The sequence below is a fragment of the Lynx canadensis genome, chromosome B3 (genome assembly GCF_007474595.2).
Source record: "Lynx canadensis isolate LIC74 chromosome B3, mLynCan4.pri.v2, whole genome shotgun sequence".
In the NCBI taxonomy this organism is placed as follows: domain Eukaryota; kingdom Metazoa; phylum Chordata; class Mammalia; order Carnivora; family Felidae; genus Lynx; species Lynx canadensis.
Window position 1 is genome coordinate 97,409,287 of NC_044308.2, and position 18,649 is coordinate 97,427,935.

Consider the following 18,649-nt stretch of genomic DNA (forward strand, 5'->3'; position numbering starts at 1 on the left):
AGAGCCCTGACTTGGGCTCTGCACTGACAGAGTGGAGCCTGCTTGGGATTCTCTACTCCCCAACCTCAAAATAAATAAATAAAAAAACATTTAAAAAATAAATAAATAAACCCAGTTCTGTCAGACTCCAAACCCAAGCTCTTATCCATTCTTATGCTATACTTAGGACTAATTCTTAGCTCTCATGAACACACATACGCATGCACAATTATTTTTCAAATGTAAAAATTTAAGTTTTTTAAGATGGGCTCATTTAAAATATCTCACTGCTGAATCAACATTTACAGGAAAATAGACTACTCAAAAAGATACATTTGTAACAATTTAGTTTTAAGACATGAACCCTCGTTCGAGTTTAAAAGGGTAGAAAAGAACGGCACCCACCAGAAAACATGGTGTGAAGTTTTCCCAACACTTCTCCTTGGTCTAACCAAACGTCAGATATAAACACAAACATGGCATCTTTATTCTCTTCTTCTAGTTGTTTTAGTTTTGCAGAAGTCTTCACAGATGTATTAGAAGGCCCTCCAAAAAAATTAATATTTCCATAGTATGCCCTAGGTAATTATGACATAATTATTAGCTTCTATCCTATATTCTGTTGGAGATGTTTTTCTTTCTTTCTTTTTCTTAAAGATTTTATTTTTTTTAATTATTTTTTCAACGTTTTTTATTATTTTTGGGACAGAGAGAGACAGAGCATGAACGGGGGAGGGGCAGAGAGAGAGGGAGACACAGAATCGGAAACAGGCTCCAGGCTCCGAGCCATCAGCCCAGAGCCAGACGCGGGGCTCGAACTCACGGACCGCGAGATCGTGACCTGGCTGAAGTCGGACGCTTAACCGACTGTGCCACCCAGGCGCCCCTAAAGATTTTATTTTTAAGTGATCTCTACACCCAGCATGGAGCTCAAACCCACAACCTCGAGATCAAGAGTCAGGTGCTCTACTGACTGAGCCAGCCCCATGTTGGAGATGTTTTTCTAATAATTTTACAAATTTAGTTTCTTTCTACCTAATGAGGTTATTTTCTCATCATTGTAAATAGTGCCATGAAAATGTACTACTTGTAGCACTTAAAAAGCAAATAAGTTTATTTAAATGCCCTAAAATAAGAAAAACAGAAGCAGTGAATAAATACTTAATAGGCTGTTTCTGTGTCTTTTAAAACCGACTAAAGCAGGGGCGCCTGGGTGGCGCAGTCGGTTAAGCGTCCGACTTCAGCCAGGTCACGATCTCGCGGTCCGGGAGTTCGAGCCCCGCGTCAGGCTCTGGGCTGATGGCTCAGAGCCTGGAGCCTGTTTCCGATTCTGTGTCTCCCTCTCTCTCTGCCCCTCCCCCGTTCATGCTCTGTCTCTCTCTCTCTGTCCCAAAAATAAATAAACGTTGAAAAAAAAATTAAAAAAAAATAAAATAAAACCGACTAAAGCAAACATTAAACTTCCTATGTAATTGAAAGTAGGAGGAATGCACATTTGATTTAAACAATATCTAATAAAAGTGCTCAAAATAAGTACTAACCATTTAACCGAACAATTCCATGTTTAGAAATTTGTTCTAAGGGATTAAGGAGGTCTACAGAGACTAACATACATGGCAGAATTATAAAAATTTGGATGTTACAAAGCAATGTATGTGTCCATTATTAATGTCAAAAAAAAAAAGGATATAAACATGCGTAGTCACACATAAAAAGAAACTCTCTCCTTGGATGGATGGATGGATGGATGGATGATGTGGTTCCTAAGTAAATTATGTACATATATAAACATATCTCAGATTACAATCTTAAATCCTTAAAAAACCTCATTTTAGGAGATTTTATTTTCTTTATTTTACAAAAGAGAAAAAAAGGTTCAGGAGGGTTAAGTGATTTGCCTGCGGCCCGTCCCAGTTAACAGATGCAAGTGCTCAGTTTCAGACCCTGTCTGAGAGCCAGGGCCAGAGCTTCGTGCACTACTCTGCACTGCCGCCTATCGTCTCCACTGCCTGGCAGGCTCTGTATGAGGCTGAAACCGAAGGGTTACTGCTCACGGCCAGCTTCCTTGATTATACCTCTCATTCCAAAGTAGTAATTTTGAAGCCTGTATGGAAATAAAATGTCAAAAGCGACAGAAATTTTGCTCGAAATAATATCCCAAAGAAAACCTACCATGTTGTAAAAAGCCACAAACTGGCACTAAACGCATTCACTTAAAAGTGAGTTGGTTTGATGAGGGCTTGTGTCCTCATTTGCATGAACGGCACTTTCCCCTAGGTTGCCTCAACAGGAAGAGAAGTTGCCCTGACAGTAACTTCCAGCCAGCAAACGTGGCCTGTATACCTTGATTTTGTACAGGTATACTAGGACTAGAATCTTAATTCTTACACTTCTTGAAATCACTTTCACCACAGACAGAATCTCAAGATTAGGAGGCAACTTTAATTCCCCCAAAGGTGGCAAACTCAAATGTTCACAGGCTTCAGGAAGGGAACACTGAATAAGGAAGCAGCAACCAGCTGAGGCCTCCTAGGTATGAGCTAGGGTGCACTGACATGTCCTGCCCAAAGCGCCATCACTGCAGTGGAGTGATAGTTGGGGGAGAATTCAGGGACCATGTTGCCAGATCTGTTGTTCAAGACGACTCAGAAATCTAGACTTTTATGAGAAATCTCTTAATTTTTTTTTTTCAACGTTTATTTATTTTTGGGACAGAGAGAGACAGAGCATGAACGGGCGAGGGGCAGAGAGAGAGGGAGACACAGAATCAGAAACAGGCTCCAGGCTCTGAGCCATCAGCCCAGAGCCTGACGCGGGGCTCGAACTCACGGAACGCGAGATCATGACCTGGCTGAAGTCGGACGCTTAACCGACTGCGCCACCCAGGCGCCCCAGAAATCTCTTAATTTTTAAACAACGGAAACAAAAGGTACCTCAAAGGGAAATACCTCAAAGGGGAAAAAAAGAAAGAAAGCTCTTCAGACTACATTCAACCCACAGGCCACCAGCTACAACTTTTACACCATCGTTTAGCCTCTGCTCAAAAACCTGAGTGACAGGGGTGCCTGGGTGGCTCAAGTCAGTTAAGCATCCGACTTCAGCTCAGGCCATGATCTCACAGCTCGTGAGTTTGAGCCCCGTATCAGGTTCTGTACTGACAGCTAAGAGCCTGGAGCCCACTTTGGATTCTGTCTCTCCCTCTCTCTCTGCCGCTCCCCTGCTCACACTCTGTCCCGCTCTCCTTGAAAAATAAATAAACATTAAAAAAAATAAAAAAAAACAAAAAACAAAAACCCTGAGTGACAGGGAACTCTCTCTTCTCAGAGAAGGTCCTTTTGGAATGGCTCTAACATTATGATGCTTTTGCTTACATTAAAGAGCTTTTTCATCTGCCTCTTGTAACCTTTTTTTTTATGTTTATTTATTTTTGAGAGAGACAGAGAGACAGAGTATGAGTGGGGGAGGGGCAGAGAGAGAGGGAGACACAGAATCTGAAGCAGGCTCCAGGCTCTGAGCTGTCAGCAGAACCCAATATGGGGCTCGAACCCACAACTGCGAGATCATAATCTGAGCTGAAGTCAGCCACTTAGTTGACTGAACCACCCAGGTGCCCCTGCCTCTTGTAACTTTTAATCATTAGTAGAAAAATAAGGCTTTATATTAACATGAAAATTATATTCTTCTAAGTGTCTTCCTATCTCTTACCTCAGTTGAACTTCTAATCAACCCCATAGATAAGCGAGACAGGAAGACTGGAACACGTGCCCATAAAAGCCAAGGTAGGGAGATACGAATACAACTAACCAGGAATCAACGTGCTAGTTTTCAGATGCACATATAACCCAGTCTTCCAACTCTTTCTATTACTCTTTGCATTCTTTTTTTTTTTTAATTTTTTTTTTTCAACGTTTATTTATTTTTGGGACAGAGAGAGACAGAGCATGAACGGAGGAGGGGCAGAGAGAGAGGGAGACACAGAATCAGAAACAGGCTGCAGGCTCTGAGCCATCAGCCCAGAGCCTGACGCGGGGCTCGAACTCACGGACCGCGAGATCGTGACCTGGCTGAAGTCGGACGCTTAACCGACTGCGCCACCCAGGCGCCCCTACTCTTTGCATTCTGACACAAAGCCTGAGTAACCGACAAATGATACACACTCTTAAAACCACTACTGCCAGTATTATGAAATTCTTGTAGGGCTTCAGCCAAACATTTTATACCTAGTAGTACTAGAGGGTTCAGTGGGTGGAAATCCGAAGGCATTGACATGAAACACCTGATCTTCAAACCAGCCTGAAAAAAGATAAGTAACAAGTCACTTTCATTTGTCCAATTCTTCTTGTCTGAAAGGAAGAAAGTTATGGAAGACAAAGCAGTAATGCTAAGTTGCTGTCTCATCTTCTGTCAACTAACTACAGAGGTTGCCAGTCCCACCTAGCTACAGATCCAAAGGTAGTCTCAGTTCTATATTTTTAAAAAGTCATGAAGTAGAAACAGACTCAGAAGTAAAACTTTTCACTTTTTAATTTCACAATACATGTTAGAGTACGGAGACATGAGGTACAAAGATTAGGAAATGTCTCACTTTATGACCCTAAGTAAAATCTGGTTTGTTTGGGTTTTTTTTCAATTTTATTAAGACATCATTCACATATCCTTACACTTCACCCTTTAAGGTATACAATTCAGTGGTTTTTAGTATATTCTCAAGTTGTATAACCATCACCACTAATTTCAGAATATTTTTATCACCCCAAAAAGAAACCCCAGGCCCATCACCAGTCTGAGTTTTTTAATGTTGTCAAAAGTATGCTCTTATAAACAATGTTCTCCCAAATGATACCATGTTAATACATTTTAACCAATGTAGAAATGGTTTTACTGTAGAACGATGAGGAGGACAGCAAAAGGTATACTGACTTACCTTCTGCTAAGACAAAGCATGACTCTGTGTATAAACCACTATGGAACTGGTATACAGCAGTTGAGGAAAATAATTCTATTTCTATGCTTGAGGTGGTGATAAAGTCAACATAAATTCTGGGCTCAAAGGACTTCTGACTAATAAATTCAAAGACTTCACATCTGAAACTGTGAGTAGATCATAGCTTAAAAATTTTTAGGTTTAAATTTCCCCATTCTAAGATGTAGCTTGGTAATAATGTCAGTATAGATCATTCTTAGCATGGTATAAACTTCCTCACTGACTTGTTTGGATTCTCCAAATAAGGGAGAATTACAGTTTCTTTTGTCTCTGGCTAGAATTATGTCTCAATTCCTGCATCATCATCATACGTAAGTTACAATAGGAAACCAAATAGGTTAACTTAAGAATGATGTGTAATCAATATCCCCAACTCATATAACATAATTTTAAAAAATATATAAAGGATATAGCTTTACTAATATCCAGTTGTACGGTTCCCGTAGGATCTTCCAGAAAAAATTTTCCCTAAAAAAGTTAAAAGAAATATGTCCACATTTATGTAAAAATGGATACTCTGACAAAATAATTAAAATACTGACAACTTTGACAACAGAATACAGTAGAGTACAGTGGATTTCTCAAAACTAGCAATTCCTGGCCCACGTGTTTCCATTTGCTAGTCTGGTAGCCTCAGATTAATCACTTGATGGAGACTGAGACTCCTAAGAGGGACATGGAGAATGACCTCTGCAGATCAAGAGACGGCAAGAGGGATGCTCGGTGGTGGCCGTATGGGCCTCACCAGGTGCCTCCACCTAAGAGAGCCAACAGTGTCCTTCTCTGAGGGAGCAGGATGTGGTCTGCAGCCTTGCTTGTTAGAAACTCAGTACTCTCAGTTCCAGCAGAGGTCACTGAGGACTAATTTCAGGCTATGCAAACTGGCGGCCTGTCAAAGACATTCCCTGATGACTACTCAGGAAACCAAATGCAGATGCAAAGGCTACTTGGTAACTGAGGCAGGAGCCTTCAATGAAGAATACATCCCTGTACCCTCTGCAGAAATGCTATACAGAACTGACATTTCATCAGTCCAAAGGCTGAAAACAGTTTGATGCTTATTAAGTTTAACTTACCTCTTTTAACTGGGTTATCATTCCAAGAACAATCACATCTCCGATTTTGGTTGTACTGCCCAATAGGGTTTCTACCGTTTTAAGCTTAAAATGAGACAAAATAAATTCTTAAAGGTTGAAAATTTGTCCTTTGAAGAAACTACTCTTTTTATAAATAAGTGAATTTTTAGTGTGCATTTCAGTATTTTCACCTACTTTAGAGTAGAAAATCAGATAAAACTCAGATATAATTTATCCTATAAAAAGCTAAAATACCAACTCAGGCTCTTAGCAATGAAGTCTCATCTCATATTACAGGAGGTTCCGCCTTATCCAGTTTTGCTTTTCATAATTTCAGTTACCCTCTGTCAACCATGGTCTGGAAGCAGATGGTTTTCCTTCTGATGAATCACCAGAAGGTCAATAGTAGTCTAAAGCTATGTCATGTTTACATCATTCACCTCCCATCTCATCATGTAGCCATTTTATCATCTCACATCATCATAAGGTGAGTTTGGTACAGTAAGATATTTTGACAGAGAGACCACATTCACATAATTTTTATTATAGTATATTGTTATAATTGTTTTACTTTATTATTATTGTTGTTAATCTCTCACTGTGCCTAATTTATAAATTAAGCTTTATCACAGGTATGTACGTAGAGGAAAAAACATAGTATATACAGGTTTTGGTACTATCTGTGCTTTGAAGCATCCACTGGGGGTCTTGGAACATATCACCCTTGGATAAAGAGGGACTACTGTATTCTGAATAATGATAAGTACATTTACCTTTAAAATATAGAAAAGAATATAAATTTTATTTATTTGGTCAATACATCTTGCAAATTAGTAGGCTATTTAAAAAGTTATACTAGCATTTCAAAAGGTTGTCATTATTATTTATTTACATCCTCAATCTGACCATTATATTTTTATCTTTAAGTTAAAGGTAGTAACAATTGGGGCACCATTTTAAAAAATCCTTTCTGATGCTTTTCTATACACAGTCTTACATATGTATATGTATATATATGTATATACCATAATATACCATTTCTAAACACATACAGTTTTTGTTTTATTTGCAAAGATTAAACCATATTATTACTAATATTATACAACTTAACTTTTTAAATTTAATATCTCTTAGAAATCGTTTTATTTAACTATGCATAGATAAACTTCATTCTTTTTAATGGATATAGATATGTACAGTACATATACAAAAATTTATGTTACCAAGTTCCTATTAAAGGACACATAAGGTGCTCAGTTTTCTGTTGGTAAAAACAGTGCTTAATGTTTCTTGCACCTCTTGGCCTAGTGCATGGGTATAACTGTTGCACATACTTCTACAAATTCCAGAAACAGAATTGCTGAATGAAAGGGTGTATAATGTTTCATTCTTAGAGGAATTACCAAGTGAAGCTTCTTTTTGTCTGTAAAATTTTTTTTATTACAAATACTGCCTGTTTACTACTCAAAAATTTTAAAAATATAGAGAAGGAAAAATAAAGTCAGATATAATCACATTAACCCATAACATTTTTTTTAATGTCTATTTATTTTTGAGAGAGAGAGAGACAGAGTGTGAGTGAGGAAGGGGCAGAGAGAAAGGGGGACACAGAATCTGAAGCAGGCTCCAGGCTGTAAGCTATCAGGACAGAGCCCGATGCAGGGCTCAAACTCACGAACTGTGAGATCATGACCTGAGCCAAAGTCAGACACTTAACCAACTGAGCCACCCAGGTCTCCCAAATAATTTAGCTAAGTCTTAAAGTTAGTTTGGGAAAAAGGAGAGGAGAAATAATGCTTCTGGGCTGTGGGCAACTAAGTTGCCACAGGAAACCTAATATATATAAGAAAACACATAGATGGTCTTTGGTAGGGAAATATAAGTAATGTCAATTTCCAAAAGTGAATACAATTTTTTCTCTCATAAAAGTTAAAAGCAGAAACTGTCAAACACTATAAATGTTTTCTCCTATGTTGCTACCATCGAACCTTAATTTGTGCATTGTGTAGTATTATATTTTAGTATCAGACTACTCATCATGACTTCTGATCTGTCATGGCAGAGAATGTAATGAACCTTAAAAGAGGCTGGGCCTCTTCAGAATCTATACGGAACCTCAGAGAACTGGCAGGGCCTAGAAGTAGCAAAGGACTGTCTCCCGGCAGGACTCTGTGTGCTAAGAGAGGAATAAAGCCACAGCCGGGCTGACAGTGACTAGGTGTGTGGCTGGAACAAGTAAACAAAGGGCATAGGAGTACAAAAGTGGAAGGAGCCCATGTGACAAAAAACATTCTCCCTCCCACCTCTTCCTCAGGCCCCAGCAACCCTGTGGTCTGTCTGTGCTGTCTCATTTATCCTATAAATGTTATTTCCTTAGTGCCTTAAGTAAACTTTTTACTCCAACGGACAAAGCACATTTTAGATGAGTAAGTGTGTGGGCTAGACAAGGACCAGGATTTTGGAGTTTGAGTGAGAGCAGGAAGGGTAATGTTGAGAGTTGGTCAGAAAGCCAGTGTCGTATCCAGCAAATGGACCAGAAGGACCAGGGATCTGTGTTGGTGGCCAGTGACAGTCTGGGGGCTACCGTAGTCTCAGGGCCTTCCCTCCCTGCTGCCTTTTTTTTTTTTTTTTTTTTTTTTTTAAGTAAGCTTCATACCCAGTGCAGAGCCCAATGCAGGGCCTGAACTCATGACCCTGAGATCAAGACCTGAGCTGAGATCAAGAGTCGAACACTTAACCGACCAAGCCAGCCAGGTGTCTCAGGGCCTGTCCCAAAGAAGGAAGTAGTAGCTTCTATTAGAGATTTGCAGGGCCCAGGACACAGACAATGGTCTTTCTCAACAGTGAGAATGCACAGGTCAATTAGCTAGCTAAACAGTTACCAGCGGTCCATTCTCATTTAAATTTCAATAAGTAAGAATTAAGCAATAAATATTTAACTTGTACACTTAACGCCTCCTAAATAACTAACCTGGAATTTGCTTCCGGTTTCATCAGGATGAGAACCTATCACTGGAGGAGTAAATAATTCATGTCTGTGTGTCCTCTATAAAAAAGACAGATTCACATGAATTACTGAATCAGACATTTTAAACTAAAATTCATTAAAACAGTACTCTGACAAAATCTTGTCCTTAAATGAATGTTAATATTGCCTATTCGCAATAAATTTGAAAGCCCACATGTTTTAATATACAAATACCCAGAAGTGTAATTTGGAAAATAAAAAAATTATTTCAAAGAATTTTTTTTAAAGAAAAAGCTCTATCGTATAGCTGCCAGCAGCACACTCTGGACTGAGTGTCAATACAAAGTATGTATGAAGACAACAAACCAAGGGTCACCCTCAAAGCACAGGGGTTTGTGAGACAGGAAAGTAGAGGGCCACCATACTACGAAGGACCCCAGGCAAAAGGGGGCATTTAACGAGATCCTAAGTGATAAATAAGACTTTGCTAGTGAGAAACCATACGAGGCTGAGACAAGACATTTCAGGCAGAGGATGGGATGTGTCACAAGAAAGACTTACAAGAGTAAAGGAGTGTTTGGGAAGTGACGCAAAGTGTAGTATAGTTGGAATCTGAGGTACACAAAGCAGAATGTCAGACAGGGCAAGAGATTAGCTGGAGCCTCTATTTGGGGAACCATATCCCCTGCCCCACTGTGGTCCATGTGGTTTAGGCAAGGCTGGTGTCTCTTCCCCCTTCTATAAATAGGCCTAGTGAATAAGTACCCCACCTCTTGGCCAGTGAATGGTCCAGGCTCAAGCTAAGAGCCACTAAGAGACCTTTGCTAGAACTACCAGAAGAGAGGAACTTTCTCCAAGTGCAGCTGAGGCTACTAGGGGCCTCTGTCATCTCGTGTTTGAAAGTAAAATCAATTTTTATAAAATTGCCAAGAGATGGAGACAGGTAGATGCCTCAAGACGTGGGATATCCTGGATCCAGCCATGCTTGAAACTGGTGGACCTCCAGACCTCTCCACAAATCAATAAATGCCTCTTTCTGTTTTAGTCAGTTTGAATTTCTGTAACCTCCAATAAAAGAGCCCTGACGATACCGACTTTACATGCTAAGTCAGGAAATTTATCTGGTAGACAATAGAAAACAAAGATATTGAAATAGGATAAAAATAACATCAGATTTGCTTATAGGAAGATAACTGTGATAAAATGTGAATGGACGAAAATGCAATGCTTTCATTTCACAGATAAGAAAAAATGAGGCTCAGAAGGGTTACGTGACACACCCAAAATAATATGATAGGCTTTAAAATCTAATTTTTAAAAAGAAAGAAAAAAGAAATGTGGTATTTACTTGGGCATCTTCTCTGTGAACAGCATTGTGCCAAGCAAGTGTGGCAGGGGAAATACACAAGGAGCATCTCATAACGGGGATAAGCACCCCGAAGGCAAGGCAGGGCCAACTCCAGTAAATGATGCACAAGACAGACTGACATAGTCAGTGCTTTAAGGCAGAAGGAGATTGCATCCGACTCATCAAGAAGAGTTTCAGAAAAGAGGAGGAATTTGAGAAGGTTAGGAGGGTTTCAATAGCAGAGAAAAGTGGGAAGGGAAGAGCAGCCCAGAGAGTGAAGAATAAAAGCAAAGTTACAGAAGAAGAAATGAACAATAGTTATGTTTCATTTTTCGCTCTAGTATGGTACAATTAGAGGAAAAGTAGAGATTTTGGCCAAAAAGGTGCGATGGAAGATCTTAAACACTACATATATATAGTTTGTATTTAATTCAATAGGCAATAAACCTCCTTGAAAGACTGCAAAATCATGACAATATCAGAGCTACACATCAAGGAAGACTGATCCGGCCACATTACGTAGGTGATGGAAGGAGAGGACAGGCATCCTCAGGGTTCACTTTCTTCATCCTTTTTCAGAGCTTACTCGCGCTGACCATCCTGTCCTTAAAACCTTCTCCCGTATACCACCACCCTGGCCTGGCCCCCACATTCTCCTTTCTTCCCTTCTCTCCCCACCACCCCATAGGGTCTCACCCATCCCTGCAGTTCCATCCACTCCTCTGGGCAGATGCCCCCTAAATCTGTCTTCCCACATCTCTTTCTTTAGCTCTATATGTACTTTTCACCTGATTTCCCACTGACAACCTTAATTCAAAAATGTTTAAGACAGTACCTGTGTCATCTGAATCATCTTGCCCAAACATTCCCTTTTTCTTATTTGTTACCATGTTATTCTACTGTCCTACTCTCTGACTCAAAACCTTAATCATCTCTGAGTCTTTACTCTCTGCCTTCCCCTTCACATCCACTCTGTCACCATGAATGATGGCTTCCACTGCTCCAGTGTGGTCCCCTGTCTACAACCGTTGCCACTTCCTTCCCCCCAGCTATCATTTATGGCAGGACTAATAACAGACTCCTCTAAGGCTTCTCTTCCATTCTTTGTTGTTGTTTTATTTTTAATGTTTATTTCTTTTTGAGAGAGAGAAACAGAGCATGAGCAAGGGAGGGGCAGAGAGAGAGAAGGAAACACAGGATGTGAAGCAGGTTCCAGGTTCTGAGCTGTCAGCACAGAGCCTGACACACGGCTCAAACTCACGAACTGTGAGATCATGACCCGAGCTGAAGTCGGATGCTTAACCGACTGAGCCACCCAGGCGCCCCTTCTCTCATATTTTTAACCCATCCCCAAATCTGCTGGTAGAGAAGGGCTCAAAAAACCCAGCTGTGATGGAGTCTCTCTGGTATTCCAAGGCTCCTTGTACCAAGAAAACAGAGTCCCAAACGCCAAGAGTGGCATCCACAGCACTCTGACCACCTGGCTCCCGCTTGCCTTTCCAAACCAATCCCATGCTGCTCTTCTTCACGAGCCTTCCTCTACACACAAAAATGGACCCACTGCTTATCATTTCCTGCAGAGTTCACTCTTTCCCTTTGCTGTGTCTTTGTTCACACTGTTACCACTACCTTTTCCCCGTTTCACAAGATCAAAGCAACCAAGACCCTGATTTTCCCAATGAATACATTCTGTTTATATCTCTTTTACAGCACATAAAACTCTACTTTATATCTTGTTTGTGCAAATGTCTTTAACTTCATAGACTGTAAACTGCACAAAGCTAGCATAGTGTAGTAGGTAAAGGCCAGACTCCAGAGTCAGATGAACTGGGTTCAAATCCGGTCTGTACTTACTATATGTGATCTTTGGTAAATTTCCTAAATTTATCTAGGTCTCAGTTTCCTCATCTGTAAAATGAGGATAATAGCTTTTATACCTACACTGATGTTGTGATGATTAAATGAGGTAAGTAATGTCTGTAACATACTGGACACAGTGCTCAGCATGTTAAAAACCAGTAATAAATGTTAGCTATTTTTATCATCACATTTGTTAATTGTTAATTGTATCCTCCATCTGGTCTCAAACACAGGCCAATAACAGTCTATTGAACAAGCTTTGGGCCACAAAATTCCATCCTTTAAATTAACTCTGAGTGTTACCTAATTTTAAACAGTCTCATTTTCTACCCTCAGCTTACCTGGTGCAAAATAGTATATCGTTCACGAAACAGCTCTGCTTTATCTCTTGCGGTCCCAAATAAATTTGGTGCAGGGTGGTTGGTCATTAATAGACTAGAAAAAAAAAAGGAATGCTTATTTATAACTATCATAGTACACAAAGGTAGGCCAAAAATGAGCCATGGGCTGTATGCCTTCTCAAAGAAATGTCCATCTGAAATTAGCTTAAAATCAATATACTTACGGAAGAAATTTTTTTCTTTCTGAACTGTATACAAAGCGTGGAATATCAAATGCTCCTATGATATTGAAAATATGTTCCCTGAAAAACATCCCACAAAAACACAGATCTGATTTACTAACACATACAAATTCTAGGTGAGCACAAAAACTTGTATTACAATCTTATGGCATATAAATTAAATATACTTTCCACAGGTCATATACACAATTTCTTTTTTTTTTTTAAGTTTATTTATTAAGTTTGAGAGAGAAAGCGAGTGAGAGAGTGGGGGAGGAGCAGAGAGAGAGGGAGAGAGAGAATCCCAAGCAGGCTCCACAGTGTCAGTGCAGAGCCCAACATGGGGCTCGATCCCACGAACTATGAGATCATGACCTGAGCCGGCACCAAGAGCTGGATGCTCAACCAACTGTGACACCCAGGCACCCCCACAATTTCTTATAGTGTCATAATATGGGGGTAAAATTTTCCTTTCAGAGACAAGAAAGCATTGCCAATACTCTCAAGAAAAAAAAATCAAGCTAACTTTTTTTTTAATTTTGAGAGAGAGAGAGCACAAGAGCACACACAAGTGGGGGAGGGATACAGAGGCAGAGTGGGGGAGAGGGGGACAGTGAGTGAGAGAGAGAGAGAGAGAAAAAGAGAATATGAATCTTAAGCAGGCTCCAAGCTTAGTGCAGAGCCCCACTCGGGCTCAATTCCACAACCCCAGGACCATGACCTGAGCCAAAATCTAGAGTCAGAATGCTGAACCAACTGAGCTATCCAGGCGCCCCTAATCAAGTTAACTTCTTTTTCTTTCTTTCTTTTTTTTTTTTAGTTTTCTTTGATTTCCAAATCTCTTTCTTTTGCTTTCATTCTTTTTCAAAACATCTTTATTTATTTTTTAATTTACATCCAAGTTAGTTAGCATATGGTAAAATAATGATTTCAGGAGTAGAATCCAGTGATTCATCCCCTATGTATAACACCCAGTGCTCATCCCAACAAGTGTCTTCCTTAGTGCCCCTTACCCATTTAGCCCACCCCCCACCTACAGCCCCTCCAGCAACCCTCAGTTTGTTCTCTATATTTAAGCATCTCTTATGTTTTGTCCCCCTCCCTGTTTTTACATTATTTTTGCTTCCCTTCCCTCATGTTCATCTATTTTATGTCTTAAATCTCACATATAAGTGAAGTCATATATTTGTCTTTCTTTGACTAATTTCACTTAGCATAATACCCTCCAGTTCCATCCACGTTGTTGTAAATGGCTAATCAAGTTAACTTCTAATTAAGAATGTCATCTGTTGAAAAAGAACATGTACGTATAAAATAGTTATGTCTTAAAAGAAGTCTCTCCCCATGGGTACTACTTTTATGAGCTATAATATTAAAGAATATCATTTCCAACAATTTTCTAATCCAAAATTATGCAATGTTATGCAAAAGTGTCCCAGGAACCAGGTATAACATAGAAAAAGAGCCCCCCCCCTCCCAAATACTGGCATATTCTTGACACAGTGTTAGAGAAGGAAATTCAACAAAATAACTTCCTTTCAGTGTTAATAACATAACCACATTTGAAAGAGGTTTTAAAAAAACTGACAGCACTATTGTAGAAACAGTCCAACCTAAAAAAACCTTCCCTAAAATTTTATGTTAATCTACCAGATTGAATATGGTCAAAAACGTTCTTGCTGCATTGGTGGCAGTACCTAGCGTAGAGCAGCCTAGAACGGGTGGACGTGAAGAAAACCTAGATTCCAGGTACAGTGCTGCTATTTTCTAGCAGATCGATCTTGACAGGTTACTGGGCTTGTCACGCCACCTCTTCATCTATAAAAACGAAAGCCTCTCTTCTGTGATAATTAGTAACTTTCTGACAACTGAAATTGCAAAGACTGTTTACCTTTTAGTCCCACTGGACCTCCACATTGGCTAACTGTGGCATATAAAGGGCTAGACAGAAACAACAGTTAACTCAATGCTTATTTTATGATTATAATCCTTACACTTCCATACAGTCATTTTGGATTTCTGTTGATGGCTGTACCCGAGTATCTTAAATAATGAGTTTGCAAAGTTAAAATTAAAATTCTTCAGTTTTCTTTGTTCTTAGCAGCTCTACTATGGTAACGACTCTTTTCAATGATCTCCGTTGCCCCAAAGAGGAAAAAACTGTTAAAGTTATTACTCTGTCCATTTCCCCAGTTGTTTTCCTCCCAGTTAAACCCTGTGAATCTAGAAAGAAGTCATATTCAAAAGAGGAAAGGGAGGGCACGGGCTCGTTTGTGGTTCAGTCAGTTAAGCGACCGACTTTGGCTCTGGTTGTGATCTTGAAGTTTGTGAGTTTGAGCCCCTCATCGGACTCTCTACTGTCAGCACAGAGCCCACTTCAGGAACTCTGTCCCCATCTCTCTTCCCCTCCCCCACTCTCTCTCTCCTTCTCTCTCAATAAACATCAAAAGAGGAAAGGAAAGATGGACGCTTGGAAATAAAACCCAGAAAAATTACTGCCATATGAATTTATCAGCTCTAATAGCATGACTTAGTGGCAAGAATAAAAAAACTAAGGTTCCACCCTCTTTGCTATTCACCATGTGACCCAACATAAGTCGCTGAACTCTTCTGGATGCAGCACTTTCCTAAGAGCAAAAGCAAAGTATATGTCTAAATATTCAATTCAATCCAGGAGTAGCATGCAGAATATAAAGTCAGATCAGATGGGTAGTGGCAAAAGTTGGTAATGGCATAAACAAGACTCTAATCTCAAATCTTAGGGAAAAAATAGTAAAGATGAGTCATTTAATGAGGTTTATAATGCAAACTATCAATTAAAAAGAAATACCAAGAAATAACCACTGTACAAATGCTGACCACTAATTATTTCCCCAAGAAAATAATTTAAAACAAGATTCATAGCATCTCCGGCAGGGGGGAAGAGTTCATTTTATCCACATACATAGTTTCATCTACAGACTGACTGCATTCCTGGACTGCTGCTTCCACTACAGATCGTTCAATCATGTTTGATGACACTGAAAAGAGAATTTAAAGTCAAATTTTAGAAACAGACAAAAAAATTACTTATTTCCACAGGTAGCTTTTTTCTTAAAAATAATCTGCAAACACCAACCCTGAGATTCTCATTACCTAGTTCTTATGACAAAGGGTTAGGTCAGAACAATAACAAAAGCCATATCTCAAAAACCTTAAATCTTCTACACCCAAAGACACTTGTGGTATCATAATACAAGTCAAATGCCTTACTTTTCTAAATACTGTTTACTAACAAATTCAGTTATGCAAACACTTCTGTAAACTCCTAGGATTAAGAAGGTTACATTAGTATAACTTTCTTTTTTTTTTTTTTTTTTTAAATTTTTTTTTTTCAACGTTTATTTATTTTTGGGACAGAGAGAGACAGAGCATGAACGGGGGAGGGGCAGAGAGAGAGGGAGACACAGAATCGGAAACAGGCTCCAGGCTCTGAGCCATCAGCCCAGAGCCTGACGCGGGGCTCAAACTCACGGACCGCGAGATCGTGACCTGGCTGAAGTCGGACGCTTAACCGACTGCGCCACCCAAGCGCCCCAACATTAGTATAACTTTCTATCACAATTGCTATGTTTCCATAGGCACGATAGTAACAATTATAACAGCAACCACTTATTAAGCCCTTAGTAAAACGTGACACTATGCTCAGGACTTTACAAGCATTATTTCATTAGATTAGATGTCCTTATGGATAGATTGTTGTTTATATGCTCATATCTTAAAAGGGGGAATGGGTGCCTGGGTGGCTCAGTTGGTTAAGCGTCCGACTTCAGCTTCAACTCTTTGTTTCCCCCAAACTTTTAGGAGTACTGAATCTAAGTAAGACAAAGTAGAAAGCACACAGAGAGACAAAAGTGACCATGAGGACTAGATCAAAATCAGGAGTCAAGTGCTGGAAAGCTGGCAGTAACACAGCTCCTTGAGTGGGAAGAATTTTAACAGCCTGGGGGGGAAATGTCCTGAGTTCCAACAGAACTAGAGGTTACCCCTTGGGAAGAAGTGCTACCTACCATGCATGTGTCTCATAACGCAGGAAAATTTTAATAGGGAATCTTCAGCTTCCACTTAAATCCATAAATCTAACTGAGGACATAGAACTCTAGAAATGATTTAAGAGCTATCGGAAAATGTTACTTACAGGGTTGCTTTTCAACTGCATCAATGATCTTTTCCAGCACATCTTCAAGTTCTATTTCACTGATAGGTGTAAGAGCTTCTGTGAGGTACTTAACAGCTTCACTGAGAAGGAAAGAAAAGATGAGGCATGTCATTGGTAATTGAGGCTACAAGTTTGATGCCAAAAACTGGCACTTATCAATCTAGCACTGAAATTAAGATCTACTCACTCCTCTCTGCAAGTAGTGCTCATCTCTCCTGCCCTTTCTGAACAAATTCTTCCTTCTATCCCCTGCCAACAAAACCATTCTTAAAGCCCCAAATCACAACCTTCTTTTAAGAATGCTTCCTAGGCATGGGGTGCCTGAGTGGCTCAGTTGGTTAAGGGTCCAGCTCTTGATTCTGGCTCAGGTCATGATCTCACAGTTTGTGAAACTGACCCCCAGATCAGGCAGGCTCTGTGCTGACAGCGCGGAGCCTGCTTGGGATTCTCTCTCTCCCTCTCTTTCTGTTCCTCCCCTGCTCTCTTTCTTTCTCTCTCAAAAATAAATAAACTTAAAAAAAAAAAAAAAGGCGGCTTCCTAGGCCAGCTCTCTCTGCTGCAATCTCCCCTTCCTTCTGAATTGTTAAAATTCCTATACATCTCAGGTCTGATACATCACATTAGCTTTGTACTATTTATCACCTGACATTTTTTTTAATCTCCTTAGATTTAAGGAAGACTTCATTTGCTTCAATGTCCTGAACACAGCAGACACTTAAGCATATATTTATTAACTTGATAATGCATTTGCTTAAATTCTAGTAATTTCATCGTTGTTTTCCATTTTAAAATTTAAAAATTAGACTAGAAAAAATTATGATATATGACTAGTCATAGAAGCAATGTTCATATTGAAATCACATGAATCCCCCCCCATGACTCCAAAAGAACTCAATAAAGCTGAACTTTAAAAAGAAAAAAAAAATCTGCATGAATCCCTGATTTAGATGCCAAGAGGGCTCAGAATGAACACTGTCTAAACAGTTAGCTAATTGCATGCCATTCTGTGTTTGTAGCACACAACTTCACACTTCACATCAATGTTATTGTTATAGTCACCCCACTAATTGTTTTTATCTTGGGTTGCTTATTGATTGTTTCATGTGTGGGTATTACCTCTCCAATTTATCATAGATAAATTGGTCCTTGAAAACTGGAACCATGCCATCCTTTGGCAGAATGCCAAACAAATTTGAAGGTGATCCATTAGATATTTAATGACTAAGTCCCTAAAGTCACACACATTTTGGGTGAATTGGGACAGCTCTTAGGATAGCTCAAAGCCTATAGACCTATAGAGGACCTGGCCCCTGCCAAATCTTGTTAGGCTCCCTCAGTGCTCTCCTGCCTCAGAGACTTTAAATGGTCATTTCTCCCCACTCTTTTCTTCATCTAGTGAAGTCATCTTGAACAGTCAGCTCAAACCACTTCCTTAATGATGGACTTCTTTAACTCTAGAGTAGTTACCTTGTTGTACATTATCAGAGCGCTACTTTCCTGGGATCTTTTTAAAGTTGAAATTAAATAACTGAATTATTTAATATCCATGGTAGAAAGACTTCTAAGACAACCCCTAATAATCCAGGCCTCCTGGTATTCACATCCATGTGCAACCCTTCCCCTTGAGTATGGGCTGGACCTCGTAACTTGCTTCTAACAACAGAATATGGTAAA

At 39.6% G+C, this 18,649-nt stretch overlaps 1 protein-coding gene across 1 annotated transcript in view; it reads right to left on the bottom strand.

The window, feature by feature from the left end:
• The window catches only part of POLE2 (DNA polymerase epsilon 2, accessory subunit), a 31,727-nt gene that overhangs the window by 10,807 nt on the left and 2,271 nt on the right, over positions 1-18,649 (bottom strand). The window contains exons 2-11 of the mRNA XM_030319039.1: positions 16,955-17,055; positions 15,722-15,797; positions 12,781-12,858; positions 12,557-12,650; positions 9,011-9,085; positions 6,040-6,123; positions 5,375-5,431; positions 4,904-4,952; positions 4,200-4,272; positions 385-557 (exon numbers count right to left, since the gene is read on the bottom strand). Of these exons, the coding sequence (XP_030174899.1) occupies positions 385-557; positions 4,200-4,272; positions 4,904-4,952; positions 5,375-5,431; positions 6,040-6,123; positions 9,011-9,085; positions 12,557-12,650; positions 12,781-12,858; positions 15,722-15,797; positions 16,955-17,055 (860 nt within the window). The remainder of the gene's footprint in view (positions 1-384; positions 558-4,199; positions 4,273-4,903; positions 4,953-5,374; positions 5,432-6,039; positions 6,124-9,010; positions 9,086-12,556; positions 12,651-12,780; positions 12,859-15,721; positions 15,798-16,954; positions 17,056-18,649) is intronic.